Genomic DNA, 19,536 nt, shown 5'->3' with positions numbered 1-19,536 from the left:
ATCCGACTAGGCTGTTTCCGGCCTCGCGCAATACACTTGAGTGCATTGAGAGTGTCGGAAATGGTCTAGTCACATTTTGCTGGGAGTATGCATATCACATACTTGTGGTCTCATGACCGGCATTCCCGGCACTGACACCAGAGAAACCTCACAGGTATATGAGGATTCACAAGTCTGCAATCACACAGTGAATAAAAATTTGTTGATTTAGACCGGACAACCACTAACATTTGTTACATTATTTATCTTGTTCTGGTCCCAAATGACAGCATGTGGTGAACTGTGTGCATATATCTTTGTATGCTCACTTAAAAAAGTACTGTCTGGAAATGTTTTTATTCTCTAAACCTGTCTAAATGTGGATGTGATGCAGTTAAAGAGGTTGTCGCCTACATTCTATAATGTCCCCACCAATTTAAACCTTGTATAGAAGTATTTTTGTAAATACTTCCTGTTGCCCTCTGTGCCTGTGAGCGGCACTATCGCTGACCGCTCACTCAGCATCATGTGACCCCGGCTGCAGCCTCCCCTGACATCCGCTGATGGGACGTCACGTTCCAGAATTCCTTGCATCGCCCAGGCGTGACCTAGATGCACGCACCCCTCCTGATTGACTGGGCTCTGGTTAGTGTTTCACCGCATGTCACAGCCCAGTATCCAGCGCACGCTTTCCCTCTCTCTGCTTTCATTAGCCCCAAGCGTGAGCTGGATACTGGGCTGTAACGAGAGCCCAGTCAATCAGGAGGGGTACGTGAAACTGGGTCACGCCTGGGCGATGCAAGGGATTCTGGAACTTGACGTGACATCAGCGGATGTTGGCGGCGGCCACAGCCGGGGTCACATGATGTGGAGTGAGCAGTCAGCAATAGCGCTGCTCACAGGCACAGATGGCAACAAGAGGTATTTACAAAAATACTTCTTTACAAGGTTTAAATCCGTGACAGCATTATAGAATGTAGTGGACAACCTACTTATTGAATGAAAAACGTCTTTAAAGGGTCAATGTTAACTTTTAGGATTGCTACTTCCGAGAGGTAGCGCTAGAGTTCCAGTCCTCATCCTCTCTGAAGAGGCAATTTACATATTTGAAGCACACTGGTATGATCACATAGGGGTGGAATAAACTCACTTTCTGCCCAAAACTTGGAACAACTTTCCCATTCACACATTAAGTGTTAATTTTTGGGATGACAGAGGAGTCAAATGGAAAATTATTTATGTAACTGTTTCCCATCCAACCTTTCCCCACTTCACCAACTTACAATACATAATGTCCACTCCCATCCTCTGGCAAAACAGCCAGCTAGTAACTCTTAGGCTATGTGCACACGTCAGGATTTTGTCAGGATTTTGTCAGGATTTTTCATCAGGTTTTGTAGCCAAAACCAGGAGTGGGTGATAAATGCAGAAGTGGTGCATATGTTTCTATTATACTTTTCTTCTAATTGTTCCACTCCTGACATGTGCACATAGCCTCAAGTTATAGCTCTAACAGCTTTTTTTGGGTCCTCTTATGTCTCAATGTTTCCTCGTCTTGAATCAGACACTTTCCTGTACAGGTGATGTTCTCTCACCAAAGGAAAGCCCCGATTGAACCATGGCCCAAATCGCATTATTATCTGCTTAATCTTTGTCAAATTGGTTGAAGATTGTTTTTTAATGTACAAACTAAGCCATTTTTTAAATGCCCTCTAAAGGCCTACTGCACCACTAACAGATGAGATACCATAGCACAGTCATCTGTGTCGATTCCTGGAACAGTCTGCATGGGTCTCCCATCAAATTATTGAGTGGGACAAAAATGACCCTTTTCCAAATGCAAGTTACCATGGCAAGCTCTGAACAGAGAAGGAACAAGCTAATGTTAAAGGAGACTCAAACTCAAGAGCCCGCAGAACTGCGAATGCTCCTCTGGATGACTTACGGTAACTCCCAATCAGTAAAGCAAAATAGTTCATCTTACAACAACTGTATAATATTCAATCTTGGATAATGATGGTTCCTAAACATCATGTTACATAGAAAAGCTGGATAGTGACCGTACTGTCACAAAGTGGTTAGATGCCTTTGTATCCCATTAATAACAGTGACATTCTAGTTGCTCATTTTACAGCTTCTGGTTTAGTCCACCCTGACAGAATAATATGGTGACATCACATGGAAATGATTATATTACATTATTTATTTAGCTGGGCAATTTAATTTTTCATTTCACAAGAAGCTGGACCTAAATACAGTATCATATGGTCTTATGACATCAATTCTTTAATGGCTATCTCCTGATGTGCACATTCAATGTTCAATTAAATTAATCTAAACAATTGGAAACAATTTAGTCTAGTAAATGAAGCAGATGAGACTTGAAGGGCAATAGGAAGTCACATATGTAAGAAGCTTGAAGGTAATCACTTTCCAAGGTGACTTCAAGGACATAGATACTGAACCTGGTTTACAGCCAATATACTTTATAAGAAGCACAGGATCTAGTGACCAGACATGTATGAAAGTTTGCTGGTTAAGGAATATCAAAGTACGACATGGGGAATGGCTTCATAGTACATGACTTTACAGGGAATCTGTCACCAGGTTTTTGTCACAAGAGCGGCATAATATAGGGGCAGAGACCAATATTTCAGCAGTGTGTCACTTACTGGACTGCTTAGTGTAGTTTTCATAAAGTCATTGATTTATGAGCAGAAGATTATAACTAGAGGACTAGTAAACCTGCTGCCAGGTAGTCCGACCACGCCTCCACCACTGACTGGCAGCTTTCTGCCTATGCAGTGTACACAGAAAGCCACCAATCAGTGGTGTGGGCGGGGTTATACAGAGCTCAGCATTCAGAGAACTGCTATATCTCAAGCAAATAAAACAAGGATTTTATCAAAACTGCAGCAAGTAGCCCAGTAAGTGATACATCGTTATAAGGGTCACTGCCCCTACATAATGCTGCTCTCACATGGAGTAGGAAAAACCTGGTGCCAGAGTCCCTTTAAGCCAAGACAATCTGTCTCTCTCTCTCTCTCTCCAAAATTTGTGTTTCACTGTGGGAATCGCTATATCCCAAACCTTAAGATGGCGGTTTTACCCCTTGTGACGCCGCACAAAGCGAGCCGGAACCCATGTCATCACGCTGCACACACTCCTTCATTGGCTGAAAAAAATGGCGGGGAAAGCGTCATACAAAACGCGACTTTGGCGCGAAAATCGCCGACCGTGTGGCCGATCCCACGCTGGGGTCGGCTCGGGATTCACGAAACCCGACTTTGCCAAAAGTCGTCGACTTTTGAAAATGACCGATCCGTTTCGCTCAACCCTAGTCACTAGTGCTTCCCTCCCATGACTACGTCAAACCGCTAAATTATTATTCTAATCGAATTACATAAACTCTTCATTAACCCCTTAACAACCGTCCTTTCGGGGCTTTCAGGACTAAGCAATTTTTAAAATTACTTGTCATTAACTCATCTGAAAGACAAGTTTCTTATTTAACAATCAATCCAACTGTATGATGTCTGGTTCTTATCATTTATTCTATCTGTGCTGGCCATTATAATTTGATTTAGATAAATGATGTCAAATAACACGCAGCGTATTTGCAGCAATTGAACATAGCTTGACCAATTTCCAGAAAAGAAAAGTGATTTGACAGCAGATGCAAACCTTGCACTACTGGTTGTGAATACAAAACTCAGAAATCATGCACAACGTGACATTTAGGGTATGTGCACACGTTCCAGAATATTCACTGATTTTTCGCGGTTTTTTGGCGGTATTCCGTGGCAAAAACGCATACATTATGCATCCCATCATTTCCAATGCATTCCGCAATTTTTGTGCACATGTTGCGTTTTTTTCCGCAAAAAAAACGCATGCCGAAAAATACGCAGCATGTTCATTAATTTTGCAGATTTCCCACTATGTTATTGAATTGGGAAGCTCCGGAAAAAAACGCAAAAAATCCGCACAAAAACAGCGCAAAAAGCGCAACAAAACCGTGAGTAAAACGCAAGAAAAACACGTGCGGATTTTATGCGAAAAATCTTCGGTTTTGCTCAGGAAATATCCACATAAAATCCTGACGTGTGCACATAGCCTTAAGGTGAAATAAATTTGTAGTAAAAGGAAATGATACTTGCGTTTAAAAGAATTTTTTCCATTGACACATCAGAAATGCGACTAAAGTTTTCTACGAAGTTCCTTGTTGCAGAGAACACTCTGAGAACTTTCTCATCTGCCCCGGATACAAACTGAAATCGTCCGATCATTGCAATGCACTGCATGTCATAGCCATGAATTTGAGGCCTTGCGATTTCATGCCAAGTCACCTATGTAGAAAGAGAAGCGGATCACAAATTTATATGTATTGGAAACAGAACTGCACATTTCTTATTCCAAAATTGGGTCATTTTCTTTTTTACTATGGGACTAAAAACTAACAAGCAGGTAGTTACTAAACGAATAGTGGTACCTGCCTGATCTACTTGGCACTGGTCAGAGTGGTCAATGATCACTCCTGCTGGCGATCTGAGGGTATGTGTCCACGTGCAGGAAACGCTGCGTGTTTGACGCTGCGCAGAGCCGCAGCGTCAAACATGCAGCGTCCAGCTGTTACAGCATAGTGGAGGGGATTTTATGAAATCCCGTCTCAACTATGCGTGGTAACACGCACCCGGTGGCCCTGCGATTCCGGACATGCTGCGCGTCTTTTAAGATCGCAGCATGTCCGTTTATCTTGCGGCGATGCTGCGCCGCTGCAAGGTAAATCACAGGGCCCTATGTGTGGGGTGCGATGATGTCGGATGTGTGCAATGAACACATCCGGCATCATCGAATCACAGAAGGGGGCGGAGCTTAGGGCGGAGCGGGTTTGCCGCTCCGTCCAAACTGCCGGCCATCCTGAAGATGGACACGTACCCTAACTGCTCCATGTCAACAGAGCAGCTCTCCTGGTCTGCTCTGTCGATGAAGCAGGACTGCTGACATCATGCTGATTGACAGCCAGCTCCCCAAAGCTAAGCAGCGGGGAGCTGGCAGTCAATGACCATGACATTGGCAGTCACGCCTCGTCAAAAGAGCAAAGCAGAAACTGCTGCTGATGTAACGTCAGCGGTAGCTACTGATTCGCCAGCAGGAGCAGTCTGTAACCACTCTGTGCTGGCAGAGATTGGCACGGGGCTCAACAGGCAAGTACGGTAGATAGGAACTACCATAGCAAAAAAATAAATAAATAGCCCTGGATAACCCCTTTAAAGCAGACCTGTCAACTGTCTGGTATGGATTAGCAGACTATAGTAAACATTTGTATTCATCATGAAATCTCCTGGACATTTATGAATAAATTAAGGTGGCTTCTCCTCCCCTGACTAGAGTTAACAGGTCACTTCCACATAAAAACATAGGGAAGAGACCACTTCATCAAGCAGAGTCAGATTCCTGATTTGATGAAAACAAACCCAAGATGAAAACACAAGCAAATACCTTGCAGCAAATAAACAGCAATAGTGCATGAAAATAATATAGAGTGCTTGGTTAACATAATTTTGATGAAAAAAATGCAAACACCACCCCACCACGTCATGATGACCCTATTCGGCATGGTCCTAACCTCTAATATTAAAATCTTACCATTTGTCAACTGCCGTGCGTGTCGATAAGGGCAAAGAGGGACTGAAACCCGGCTAAAGGACACGTAGCGATGGGGAACCACATATATTTAATGTCCAGCTTAAAAAAAAAGGCAGGCCACACCTTTATATGTACTGAATGCAAATAGACTAAAATCGAAAACCTGAAGAGATGAACTGGAATGTAAGTTGGTGTGCATGCAGCATGTAAGCGCATGTTTACATTGGTCACTAATAAGACAAAAAAACAAAGATAAAAACATAATAAGCAAATACCCTGAAGTAAATAAATAAAAAGCAATAGTGCATGAAATTAATATAGCCTGCTTTGATAACATAATTTTGATTAAAAAATGCAAAAGCCATCCAACCACATCATGGTGACCATATTCAGGATGGGCCTAACCTCTAAAATTAAAACTTTACGATTTGTCAAGTGTACATGCGCTTTGCTTACACGCTGCATGCACAACTAACATTCCAGTTCATCTCTTCAGGTTTTCTGTCTGTTTGCACTCAGTGCATATAAAGGTGTGGCCTGCCTTTTCTTGAACTAGACCTTATATTCATGTAATTCCATATGGCTGTGTGTCCACTAGCCAGGTTTCAGTCCTTATCTGCTCTTATCCACACGAATGTCATTTGACAAATGGTAAAGTTTTAATATTAGAGGTTAGGACCGTCCCGATTAGGGTCACTGTGATGTGGTGGATGGCACTTGCATTTTTCTAATCAAAATTACGTTAACCAACCACCCTATATTACTTTCATGCACTATTGCTGAATATTTATTTACTGCAGGGTATTTCCTTATTGTTTTTGTCATTTTAGAGGCCAGTGTGAACATGTGTTTACATGCTGCTTGCACACGTTCATCTCTTTAGGTTTTCAGAATTTGATGGGCCCTGTTTACACAATTGGTGTATTCCATCAACTTATTCATGACCCCAATTTTCAACTAGATTTTCTCAGAAAAATCACGTTTCACATTAAAACAGATATTTGTATTGATGGAGTTGGTTTCGGATTCATGGTAACTGTGGGTGACATGAATCACCTGACAGGTTCCCTTTAAGGATCAGTTATAGGACCCCCACATAAATCTTCAGACTTGAACAGTAAGTCTGCACTTCTTTGATTTTTTTCTCCCTGACAGATTCATAGAAATAACAAAAATCAGAAAAAAGTTGCACTGCAACAAAGGTTTTATCCAAGTAGTCATACATCCAAGTTGGTGTTGAAGGTGTTCAGCTCTACTCCACTTGCCCCACAATAAATCCAAAAATAGGGAGACTACAACACTCCAGCAAATATAGCAAATTAAAAACGATCTTCTTTATTAATCAAAAACAGTTACAAACAGCAACATTTCGACTACAGACGAGTCTTCCTCAAGCTTGAGAAAAACTCATATGGAGTTGAAACACTGATGAATATTAGCTTCAATATTTGCATGGGGGGCTGTGGGTTCCCCATCTTTAGATTTATTGTGGGGTAAGTGGACTTGAGCTTGACACCTTGAGCACCGTCTCGCATGTATTTTTTCTAGAAGAAAAACCATTAGGAAAAAATATGTGGCGGATCCCAGCACATGTATTATTGAGGTGGTTGGTCGTACAGGGAGCCACATGGAGACATCTTACTGTGCTTTCACCAGTGAGATCTTCACCAATGAGAGCTTCTGATTTTAAGAGGACTTACAGGAAAATCTGCCAGCTGTGGAAAAATATGTCACCAGGTTTCTGCACCTAATCTGAGAGCAACACACGGTAGAGACAGAGACCCCGATTCCAGCAATGTGTCACTTACTGGGTTGCTTGTTTTGAAGAGGACACATTTTTAATCAGCAGGACTAGTAAATCTGCTGCCATGTAGTTTTCCACAATGATGGGCTCTGTAGAATCCCGCCTCAATAAAGATTGGTATTTTTCTGCCTACGCACAGTGCACACAGAAAACTGCCACTCACTGGTGGGGGAATGGTTATTCTGAGGTCAGCATACAGAGAACTGGTAAAACACTGATTTTATCAAAACAACAGCTTGCAGCTAAGTGATACATCGCTGGAATCAGATTCTCTGCCCCTACAAAAAACCTTGGGACAGATTCTCTTCAAACAGGTTACAGCTACCTGGTCACAATGAAAGAAAAAGTATTTGACACTGCAGATGCATCTAGGTGGCCCTGCAAAGAAAAAGACGTCATGTCATTACACTGCATCCATTTAAGACTTGCTCCTCACGCTGTAATGTTGCTTAGCAACAAGGCTTTCCTCCTCACAGACCTTCTGAATGGAACGGTTATTCAGCAAATTGTGACTAAAAATGGTGCTTTGTATTAGGGGAAGGTGAACCCAAAGAAACGAGTCCCCATTTTCTCAGACCTGTAATGTAACGAGATGTAGGAGGACGAGATTCCGCATGGCGAGCTGATGATTTCATTGTGAGCACTTTGCAGTACACACTACCATGCTTAGATTGCTTTCTTATTGCATCGACTAGAAATGGCAATTCTGGTGTGTTGCTTTTATTTAGCTTCATAGCATTTAATGTAAAAGGCAAAAAGTTTATATTTTAATTGATCTGGCTTTTACGCACACAGCGATAGCAAATATATTGTTTTTTGTTTATTTTTAAACTGCGAAAAGGAGAAATTATTTTTTTTTTTTAAAACATTTTATTCCCTTTATTGCTTGCTCTACACTTGATCATTTATACCTGTATATACTCTATGGGCCAGATTCATCAAAGCTTTTACACCACTATTCTGGCATAAAAAGCTTTGAAAAGTTGCAACATTTTGGCACAACTTTTAGCTGCGTTAAACTCTGCGACTTTTGGCACCCAAGTGATGCAATCCAAGGATAATGATGGGTTGCTATGACATCTGTCTGTTGAAGACCTCCATGCCGGTCATTACGGATCTCCCTTGAAACTTTGGCCTGTGGCAAACTGTGATTTTTACTACATCCAGCAATACTGTGGTATTGGTGTATATAGTACAAGCGATCAGACAATTGCAAGATCAAGCCCCCTGAGGGGACTAATAAAGTGAGAAGATTAAAAAAAAAGTTTTTAAAAAAATGTGGAAAAAAATCCATAAAAGTTCAAATCACCCCTTTTTCCCCACATTAAAAATAAAGATAATAAAAAAATAAAAATACACATGTGGTATCACTAAGTCTAGAAAAGTCTGATGAATGAAAATAATATAAAAGTGATCAACCCCATTGGTAAATACAGTGAACAGAAAAAAATTCAAACAGGCAAAACTGCAATATTTTGGTCACAGCAATACTGCAAAAAAAATATTCTAAGAAGCAATCAAAATAGATCAGAGGATTCATTTACTGGTGTAGTGAGCCAACAGGCATTTTCAAGACATTAATACACAATGGATGCTGTAGAGCGAGTGAAAGTGCTATTATACCATTTCAGTGCCCAGCTTGTGCGTTGCTAAGGGAGGATATCCACTACCGCAGTTTTAGGCATGTGGGCGCCAACTGCAGGGCTTAGAAGAGAATGCAGGCATTTGGGAGCACATACATTGCTTCATTGGTTTTAGGGATCCCTGTTGCTTTTTCATAGTCACTGATCTACCAATAAAGTAGAAACCCCTTATGTTTTCCGTTGACAGAAGATACATCTAAGATGGATATTGTTTTTGATGGTTGAGTGAAAGTTTGATGAGACAATTTTATTCTTAGGATCAGAAGGGGTGAAAGAAGGAGCCCCCTTTCCCTCATAATTATGTAGATGTGCAACCACTATTGACATCTCGAGGGTTAGAAGCCAAGATTAGTGCTGGCACCGACTTTGGTTGTTGCTGCTTGTCAGTGATAATGCAGGGCACAGCTCCTATTCCTGCACAACTACCATGAAGAAACACACATTTTGCTGGCACTTCTTCCTAAACCTGATGTACAGGGAAAGGGGTTAGAATTTAAGAGCTATCCACAGAATATACGCTTGTACACTTCTTTGAATGAAGTGATGGTGCTCCATTCATTGTAAAAGGTATTAGCTGTTCAATAGACAATGAAAGCCTCTTAATATATTGCAGTCATCATATTACATAGCACTGTGTACTTACAATTGCTCATTTTGCCTTTCTACCCAGCTATCTCTTCTCTTTGCTCTTTATAGAAACAGGAAGTCTCTTGTCCCTGTATGACTCATTCCCTTCTTAAACTTCTGATCCAGCTGCTCCACTCCCTGCCCCCCAGGGCCATAGATTCTTGCAGTAACTTATGACTCATGCAGGGAAAATTGACCTCCTGTTTCTACAAAGACCTTAAAAGGATTCAGCTAGTCAATTTATAATCATGTGATGTCATAGACCTAATGGAAAAGACAAGAATTGGCTCAATAGAAGGGCAAAATGAGCAATTGTAAGAGCACAGTGTTATATAATATGATGACTGCAATATATTAAGAGGATACAAATGTTGATGGGAGGAGGAGTGCTTCTTTACAGTGGAGGCTGTGGGGTATCAGGGTAATATGAAGAAGCATTCGGCCTACAGCTATCCCACATGTGTGACTAGCTTAGGCTTATGGAAAGAAAGGAATAGTCTTACATACTTGAGGATGGAGATTTACGCTTCTATGGCTGACAAGAAGTAGCTTATTCCCAAGTCAAAAACTTGAAGCCAGGAGCATAATGAGCAGATAACGTTAGGGCATATTAAGGTTCCAACTCAGTCCTGTTTTCAGTTTTCGCTAGTGATAAGATAACGAGCAATATTTCCCCATGACACAGAGCACGCCTAATCACAGGAGGTGAATTCTAAATCTCTATATGTCATTCTCTCCATAAATGGGAACTTCGGCAGCTGCTGGCGACCGTGACAAATGATTCTTGGAAAGCCATAGAGTCTTGTTTTTTGGAATATATGAGGTCTACATAAAGATAAAGCTGACACGACTATGAAGAAGCTTGAGATGTAACAATCTGTAAGACGACAATACATTTAACACACCAAACAAGCACAGGATGTGATTTTATAAATCTGTAAATGCAATAGAACGCTTCTGTGCACTTGACTCGCTGCACTCTCTGCCTAATGTCCATCCACCAATATTAAAAGATACATCATCAAGCTGTATAGTTAATCCTTAGGGGAATTTTAAATATACACTCAATTTTCTACAAGTAATGATGTCACAATACATGTGCAATAAGGAACACCAGAGACGTCTCATCATAAATAAGCAGTAATATTATTGGCTTTCACTTTACAACAATATAAACTGCTACATTACAGCACTTGTAAATATACGGCACTATCAACACGAAGCAACCAGATTATAAGAAATATATAGAGCTCAAGGACACTTACTAAAAAAGTGTGTGTCTTATAGTCTGGACTAAACTTCCTATGATGTAGGAGAATGCAGACACTGCGTCCTTCCCAATCACAGAGAGAACTGCTCTTCCTCCTCCTGCCCCGCACTGATCTATCGGATCGGTGCAGCTCAGAAAAGGAAGCCACCAGGACCTACACGGAGGCTGCACATCCTGACCAGCTGAAAGGCCTCCCACCGGACTCATTTCATCATTTTTCAGCCTGGGTGGGTAAATGTGCATGTAGCTCAGCTGTCTATATGTGCATATGTATGTAGCAGTGCTGTGTGTGTCTAGGTTTGCATGTAGCAGATCGGTGTCTGTATGTATATGGGTCTGTGTAGCAGAGCGGTCCCTATAATCCCTATTCTACATTAGTGCATTTAAATGAGTGATAATGACCCCTCCTCTTCACAAGACCAGGGAAGCTTTAACCCCTTCACTCCTGAGCCTGCTTTCACCTTCCTGACCAGGCCAATTTTTTAAATTCTGACTACTGTCACTTTATGTGTCATCCTATCAAAAACTGGAGACCTCTATTAAGATAATAATGGACAAATCTTTATTGAACACAACACTAATTAGTTAAAACATAGAAGTTATAAGGCAGTACATGATTGGACAACACATGGTACATTTAGGTAAGAAGTGGCACCAATAATATCACAAAAAAATTTATTACATAATTGTTTTAAAAAACGCTGCCTTCAGTATGTATATATGGAACTTTTGAACATAGAAGAAATGGAGTTCCATACATAAAATTTTAAAACTTGTACATTTTTATTATAAATACCATTGAATACATTAGAATGACAAAAAAATCACAAAAAAGACGAAAACCCTAGTCTAGAAACAAATAAGCGGTACACACCCCAAAGGTTGTCACAGTGACCAGAACCCATATAGGGGAGAAAAATATACAGTAGCGGTGTTAGTAGTAAAGTTTCTTACCCATGATGGAAGACAGTCAGGTGCCGGGGTACCAATTCAACCCCCTGACGCACGTTTCGCGTAGGCTTTATCAAAAAGAGGGAATGTCCTGTTCTGGTCACTGTGACAACCTTTGGGGTGAGTACCGCTTTACAGGCATCCAATGCTTTGAATTGAGTGCCACAGAATTAGCATGACTTATGGTGTGGTGCACTAGTACCATAATTTGGGCATATTCAAATATACTCATTGTGCCGGGGTCTTATTTGTTTCTAGACTAGGGTTTTCGTCTTTTTTGTGATTTTTTGTCATTCTAATGTATTCAATGGTATTTATAATAAAAATGTACAAGTTTTAAAATTTTATATATGGAACTCCATTTCTTCTATGTTCAAATGTGTATTGGGAGTATACATTTACTATCCAGCTACTTTATGGGTATATATATGAAGCAAATTAGGCATTAGCGTTTATTATATGGGACCCATTTCTTTTGTGTGAGTTTGAGTTCATTACTAATATATGGAACTTTACATAATGTTAACCCTCATGGATTAGGAAGAAGAGGGTGTATTTATATGTCTTTATAATTGTACTGCATAATTTATACAAAATCTGCTTAAAACTACATTAGATGGTCATATATATTTTTATTACACTGCCATCTAGTGGCAAAAAAGGAATGGTATCCTATTAACAATTCAGAGCAAAATCCTACTTCCCAATCCTCCCTGAAGTTCCTTATATGCGTACTGAGGAGAGTGCCAAGCACTACTTATCAATTGTACATAATCCTGCTACAATACCAAATAAAGGGCATGCATAAAAGGGTTAATTCAAAGTGCAAAATAGTGCAATATAAAAGTGCTGTAATAGCGCCTGGCAACCCTCATATCAAAACACATATAAACCTTACAATGACATACCATAGATTCAGTACCGATGGACCACGTGTAGGGACCCACTTTAAGATTTGTCCATTATTGTCTTAATAGAGGTCTCCAGTTTTTGATAGAATATAATTAGTGTTTTGGAGACACAATATTTTTTTTTTGCCCAGCTGTCGGATTGTCACTTTATGTGGTAATTACGCTGGAATGATTCAATGGTCTTTGCCTGATGAAGAGGCCTGTGTAGTCTCGAAAGCTTGCAATTTGTTACCATCTTTTCAGTTAGCCATTAAAAGGTATCAACCACTGAGGACTCTCATTTCTAAATATTTTTCAATGGATACCACTGATTCTGAGACTGCTTTTTTTTCTCACGACACATTGTACTTCATGTTACGGGTAAATTTTAGTCGATATGTTGTGTTTATTTATGAAAATATCAAAATTTTGAGATTTTCTAACTTTAACCTTAAGGCTACTTTCACACTAGCGTCGTGCACTGCACTGCGACGTTGCGACATACCGACCCTAGCTGTGAAAGTGCCGCACAACGGGGGCAGCGGATGCAGTTTTCCACGCATCCGCTGCCCCATTGTGAGGTGCGGGGAGGCGGGGGTGGAGTTCCGGCCGCGCATGCGCATATGCTGCAGACGACGCACCAAAAAACATTACAAGCAACGTTTTTTGGTGGCGATGGTCCGACACAACACGACGCAACCGTCGCACTGCGTCGCTAATAAAAGTCTATGGAGAAAAAACGCATCCTGCAAGCACTTTTGCAGGATGCGTTTTTTCTGCAAAACGACACATAGCGACGTGCAGTGCACGACGCTAGTGTGAAAGTAGCCTAAAACAGACAATTTGTGCCACAAAATAGTTAGTAAATAAGATTTCCCACATGTCTACTTTACATCTGCATCATTTTTTAACCAATTTTTTTTTGGTCAGAAAGTTAGGAGGCTTAAAACTTGATCAGCAATTTCTCATTTTTCCAATAAAATTTACACAACCAATTTTTTCAGGGACCAAATCAGATTTGAAGTGACTTTGCGGGGCCAATATGACAGACAGTACCCAAAAGTGACACCATTCTAAAAAGTGCACACCCATCAAAGTTCTGAAAACCACATTCAAGAAGTTTATTAACCCTTTCTTTGTTTCTTGAAGTTAAAACACAAATTTCTTAAAAAAAAAAAAAAAAAAACACCAAAAGTCAGAAAATAGTCTGCCAATAAATAACACACAAATTAGAATAATGAAATACCTCTGCTTGGTCACTTCTTTTCCAAGGAGCAAAGAGTCTGGTAGTTTGGTCTGCACCTACTGTTATTATAAATTCTCCATCGGGATCCCATCGGAGACCCTGAACACTGTTGAAATGTCCAGAGATGACAACCATAGGAATCCACTCCTCCTAAAAAGTATTCATAAAACAATAGATGCATATTAATGGCACACACATATACATAATCAAATAGGAGGGATACTTCTCAGTGGAATTCAAGTGAAAGGATTGTCCACCTTGGGTACAAGATTTTTTTTCTTACTTAAATGTATTTTTAGCCAAGACTCATTTTTGTAATTGGGTTTTAATAAAAATGTTGCATCAGTTGCGTTCTGTTGTCCCCATGTTGCACTCTCCGATAGTGGCCTGACCAATGGGAGTATTTGTAACCGTCATCTCTCTTTTTTTTAGTATCTCTCAGCTGATTTATGACCACATCAAAATTAAACGTACGTGGGGAAAAAAAAGAACCTGAAAAAGCCAAACAGTGCAATATTTTTAATGAAACAGGATTTCAAAAATAATTTTTAGCCCCAAATACATGCATTTAAGAGAAAATAAGTAAATAATTTGTCTCCAGACGTGAAAAACCCCTTTAACTGTATTAAGGTGCACCAATACCCAACTCCAGGACCCCACTATTCAGCTACATACAAATGTGACATTATCCTCACAAATGTATAGAACAATGAGCTGGGTGGATTGGTAAATGAATAAGATGCCGCCTTTGTCTGTACATAGTGATTCATGTATATTGTGCCAAGCACTGCTCATGTAAGAGGGTAGTGGCCGGCTCTTACACAGGGGCCCACCGGAGAATTCTTCCGTTCTTCTGTGGACCAGTCCAAGCCAGCCTGTGTGAAATGTCCGAGTGCTGCCCGATTTTTTTCTTAAACACTGCTAGAACCCATGGATTAATTGCGTTAAAAAGATGAATCCAAAAATTAGATCTGTGAAACTCAGATTCAGTCCTATTTACATTGATATAGAGGATCCGAATAGGATGTATTCAGTGGGTCTGTGTGCTCAGATAAAAAAAATAATAAATCAGGCAGCACACTGACACGGATGGTGAATGCAAGCTTTAAAGCCCCTATACAGATTAGATTAATGTTTGTCGAACCCACCGACATCGAAGGTTCTGGCTCACGATCTAATGTGCATGGAGGTGCCGGCCAACTGATCGCCAGGGCATGTGTCGATTGGGCATGTCCGATTTCGGGTCAGCCAGCGGATTTCTCATAGAGAACAGAGGAGCGCTCAGCTGAACGAGTGCTCCTATGTATGAGAGTGCCAGCTGTTGCTCATCCGACAGCCATCCAATTTGTATTTCCGGCTTAACTTGAAAAACTATATTGTTGCACCATGAATTACTAAAAATAATTTCTGCATTACTGCCAAAGAAAATGGGAAAAAGGAAAAACCGCTGTACACTGTATATATGAAATACTAATCTGCAAAATTGCTTGAATAATTTCAGTAAAAAAGAAGGTACTTAGCGCATAGATTGGCCAATGTATGTGAGCCCAACTGCCAATGTTACGGCGTCCTTCAAAGTTGGGTCCCTGTCCTAATATGTCACCTCTCCTGGGTAAAAAAAAAAAAGCCTACAAGTTAAGGGGCAGGAAAGGACCAGCTAACTACTTAAAATCACCTGTGGCTAATAGAAGCAGGAGTGCACATGTCCAAAAAGGGTTTGATACAAATAGAGAAAAAGGACCAGCACATCCACGCTAGTGTGAACAGGTGCCAGGAGAGGTGACAAATCAGGAAAGGGACCCAACTTTGAAGGATGCCTTAACATGGTACAGGCCTATTTCATGAGTTTTATTTTTGTTAAATTCTGTGGAAGCATGGTTGACAAGCAGTGTCTGACTTTCATTTATTTATTTTCATAGATTTTTTATTTATTATTACTTTTGTCAAATTCAAGTTATTTCTCTCACCATTGTGGGTTTTTCTGTCATTAAGCAAGGGGTACCAACAATTTTGACCGTGTGTGTATATGTGAGCCCAACTACCATGTCAAGGCATCCTTCAAAGTTGGGTCCCTTTCCTGATATGTCACCTCTCCTGGCACCTGTTCACACTAGCGTAGATGTGCTGGTCCCTTTTCTCTATTCGTATTTTCTATTAGCAATGTCAGACTTTCATTTGTTCATTTTCATAGATTTTTTATTTATTATAACTTTTGTCAAATTCAAGTTATTTCTGTGACCAATCTGGGTTTTTCTGTCATTAAGCGAAGGGTACAATTTTGACCACGTGTGTATTAGCCTATCTATGCGCCAAGTACCTTCTTTTTTACTCTCATTTTTCATAGCAATTTTGCAGATTAATATTTCATATATACATTATTTTTCCTTTTGCCCATTTTCTATGGCAGTAACGCAGTTTCAAAGTTTTACAGTATTTCATGGTGCAACCTTATAGTTTTTCGAGGTACCGTATTTTTCGCTTTATAAGACGCACCTGATTATAAGACACCCCCCCAAATTTGGTGAAGAAAAAGAGAAAAAAATTATTTTATGTTAAATGGGGGTCTGTTTTATAATGCCAGTGTCCGTCTTACAAATCATAAATATGTCCCTCATCCTGGAATCTATATAACCCCCAACCTGGCACATGGCCCCCCTTGTGCTGCTGACACACTGGCACAGTTCCCCCTTGTGCTGCTGGCACAATGCCTCCCTGTGCTGCTGGCACATTGCCCCCCTGTGCTTCTGGCACATTTCCCCCTTGCGCTGCTGGTACACTGCCCCCCTTGAGCTGCTGGCACATTGCCCCTGTTCTGCTGGCACACTGCCCCCCTGTGCTGCTGGCACACTGCCCCCCCTGTGCTGCTGGCACACTGCCCCCCCTGTGCTGCTGGCACACGGCCTCCCTGTGCTGCTGGCACACTGCCCCCTGTGCTGCTGGCACACCTGCCCCCTGGGCCGCTGTTGGCACACTGCCCCCCCCAGTGCTGCTGGCACACTGCCCTCACTGGCCACTGCTGGCACACTGCCCCCCTGTGCTGGAGGCACACTGCCCCCCTGTGCTGCTGGCACACTGGCCCCCTGTGCCCCGGGCACACATGCCCCCCCGGGCTGCTGCTGGCACACTGCCCCCCCTGTGCTGCTGGCACACCTGCCCCCCCAGGCCGCTGCTGGCACATAGTCCCCACTGTGCTGCTGGCACACCTGCCACCCCGGGCCGCTGTTGGCACACTGCCCCCCGTGCTGCTGGCACACTGCCCCCCCTGTGCTGCTGGCACACTGCCCCCCCTGTGCTGCTGGCACACTGCCCCCCCTGTGCTGCAGGCACACCTGCCCCCCCTGTGCTGCAGGCACACCTGCCCCCCCTGTGCTGCAGGCACACCTGCCCCCCCAGGCCGCTGCTGGCACACTGCCCCCCCTGTGCTGCTGGCACACTCCCCCCTGTGCTGCTGCCACACTGCCCCCCTGTGCTGCTGGCACACCTGCCCCCCCGGGCCGCTGCTGGCACACTGCCCCCCCTGTGCTGCTGGCACACCTGCCCCCCCCCCAGGCTGCTGCTGGCACACTGCCCCCTCTGTGCTGCTGGCACACCTGCTCCCCCGGGCCGCTGCGGGCACACAGCCCCCCTGTGCTGCTGGCACACCTGCCCCCCCTGGGCCGCTGCTGGCACACTGCCCCCCTGTGCTGCTGGCACACCTGCTTCCCCCAGGCTGCTGCTGGCACACTGCCCCCCTGTGCTGCTGGCACACCTGCTCCCCCGGCCGCTGCAGGCACACTGCCCCCCCTGTGCTGCTGGAACATCTGCCACCCACGTGCCGCTGCTGGCACATAGTCTCCCCTGTGCTGCTGGCACACTGCCCCCCCCTGTGCTGCAGGCACACTGCCCCCTGTGCTGCTGGCACACCTGCCCCCCAGGCCAATGCTGGCACACTGCCCCCCCTGTGCTGCAGGCACACCTGACCCCCTGTGCTGCTGGCACACCTGCCCCCCCCCGGGCTGCTTGCACACCTGCCCTCCCTGTGCTGCTGGCACACCTGCCTCCCCTGTGCTGCAGGCACACTGCCCCCCCAGTGCTGCTGGCACACTGCCCCCCCTGTGCTGCTGGCACACTGCCCCCCCTGTGCTGCTGGCACACCTGCCCCCCGGGCCGCTGCTGGCACACTGCCCCCCCTGTGCTGCTGGCACACCTGCCCCCCCAGGCCGCTGCTGGCACACTGCCCCCCTGTGCTGTTGGCACACTGCCCCCCATCTCATCCTGGATATGGCCCCCCGTCACTATAAGCCCCCCTGCTGGCACACACATGGCCCCCCCAGTCACTCACATGATAAAATAACAAACACTTAACTCACCTTCTGATGATGGCTCTATGCTCCCAGCTCCTCGGTTGCACTTCCTGTTTCCCAGGCATCAGATCACGTGACCTGGGCACACATTGATGACATCACTGTGCTGTGCCGATCACATGATCGGATGTCGGCACAGACACAGGAAGAGCCACGGGAGAACTGGAAGCACGGAGCCATCATCAGAAGGTGAGTTAAGTGTTTGTTATTTTATCATGTGCGTGCCTGCAGGGGGGCATGTAGTGACTGGGGGGGCCACGTGTGTGCCAGCAGGGGGCATATAGAGAGAGGGGTGGCGATGTGTGTGCCAGCAGGGGGCATATAGAGTGACCGGGGGGGCATATTCATGATGGGGGGGAGTGCAGGCGCATGCAATATGCACTGCTCCCCTGTCAAGCAACTGGACACGGCTTCAGCACCGAGGTGATGGACAGTGGGTGCAGTGAATATTACATGAGGCTAATGAGCGGGAGCACAGGACCTCCCGCTGTCTCTGCAGCCCGCAGTCAGCCCACTCCAGCCCCCTGACACCACTCCAGAGCAGCCCCCCACTACAGCGCAGCACACAGATTCAGATTATAAGACGCACCCCCCCACACACTTTCCCCCAAAATTTGGGGGGAACAAAAGTGCGTCTTATAATCCAAAAATATGGTATATGTTTTTTTGGTTGGCACCTTTTCACACTAGCTTAGATGTGCTGAACCTTTTTCTCTATTTTTATTGCCGGCTTTAGACGGATAGCTTCTAACATCTACACGGAAAAAAAAAATGAAATACACAGAGTCAACAGAGAAAGCACCTTTGGTCTATACAATTACACAGAAAGGTAATATATCGTCCATATTAAGACCCCAGCCTACTCTAGAGCAAATTATATAGTAATCAGCTTAAAGTGATCTGCAATTTACAAAGTGTTCCCTTCAGGAGTGCAATTTTTATCATGGACAAACAGCACGCTGAAAGGTGCAGGGCATGGAAAATGAAATGGAGTGAAGCAGTGCTGTGCTGTGTATCAGCACCATGGTGCTCTGACAGCAGACACAGCACAAGTTTTAGAAATAAGATAAAGAAGTGCCAGTTGGGCTTCTGGTGCAATCAGCTCTAATGTGCGGCAATACTGATTGCCATCTG

The 19,536-nt window shown here is 43.5% G+C and overlaps 1 protein-coding gene across 1 annotated transcript in view; it reads right to left on the bottom strand.

The window, feature by feature from the left end:
- ELP2 (elongator acetyltransferase complex subunit 2) overlaps positions 1-19,536 on the bottom strand; it is a 184,798-nt gene that overhangs the window by 56,460 nt on the left and 108,802 nt on the right. The window contains exons 12-13 of the mRNA XM_077269687.1: positions 14,060-14,209; positions 4,140-4,328 (exon numbers count right to left, since the gene is read on the bottom strand). Coding sequence (XP_077125802.1) covers positions 4,140-4,328; positions 14,060-14,209 — 339 coding nt within the window. The remainder of the gene's footprint in view (positions 1-4,139; positions 4,329-14,059; positions 14,210-19,536) is intronic.

This window comes from Ranitomeya variabilis, chromosome 6 (genome assembly GCF_051348905.1).
Source record: "Ranitomeya variabilis isolate aRanVar5 chromosome 6, aRanVar5.hap1, whole genome shotgun sequence".
NCBI classification, from domain to species: domain Eukaryota; kingdom Metazoa; phylum Chordata; class Amphibia; order Anura; family Dendrobatidae; genus Ranitomeya; species Ranitomeya variabilis.
This window is presented reverse-complemented; position numbering and strand designations above follow the sequence as displayed.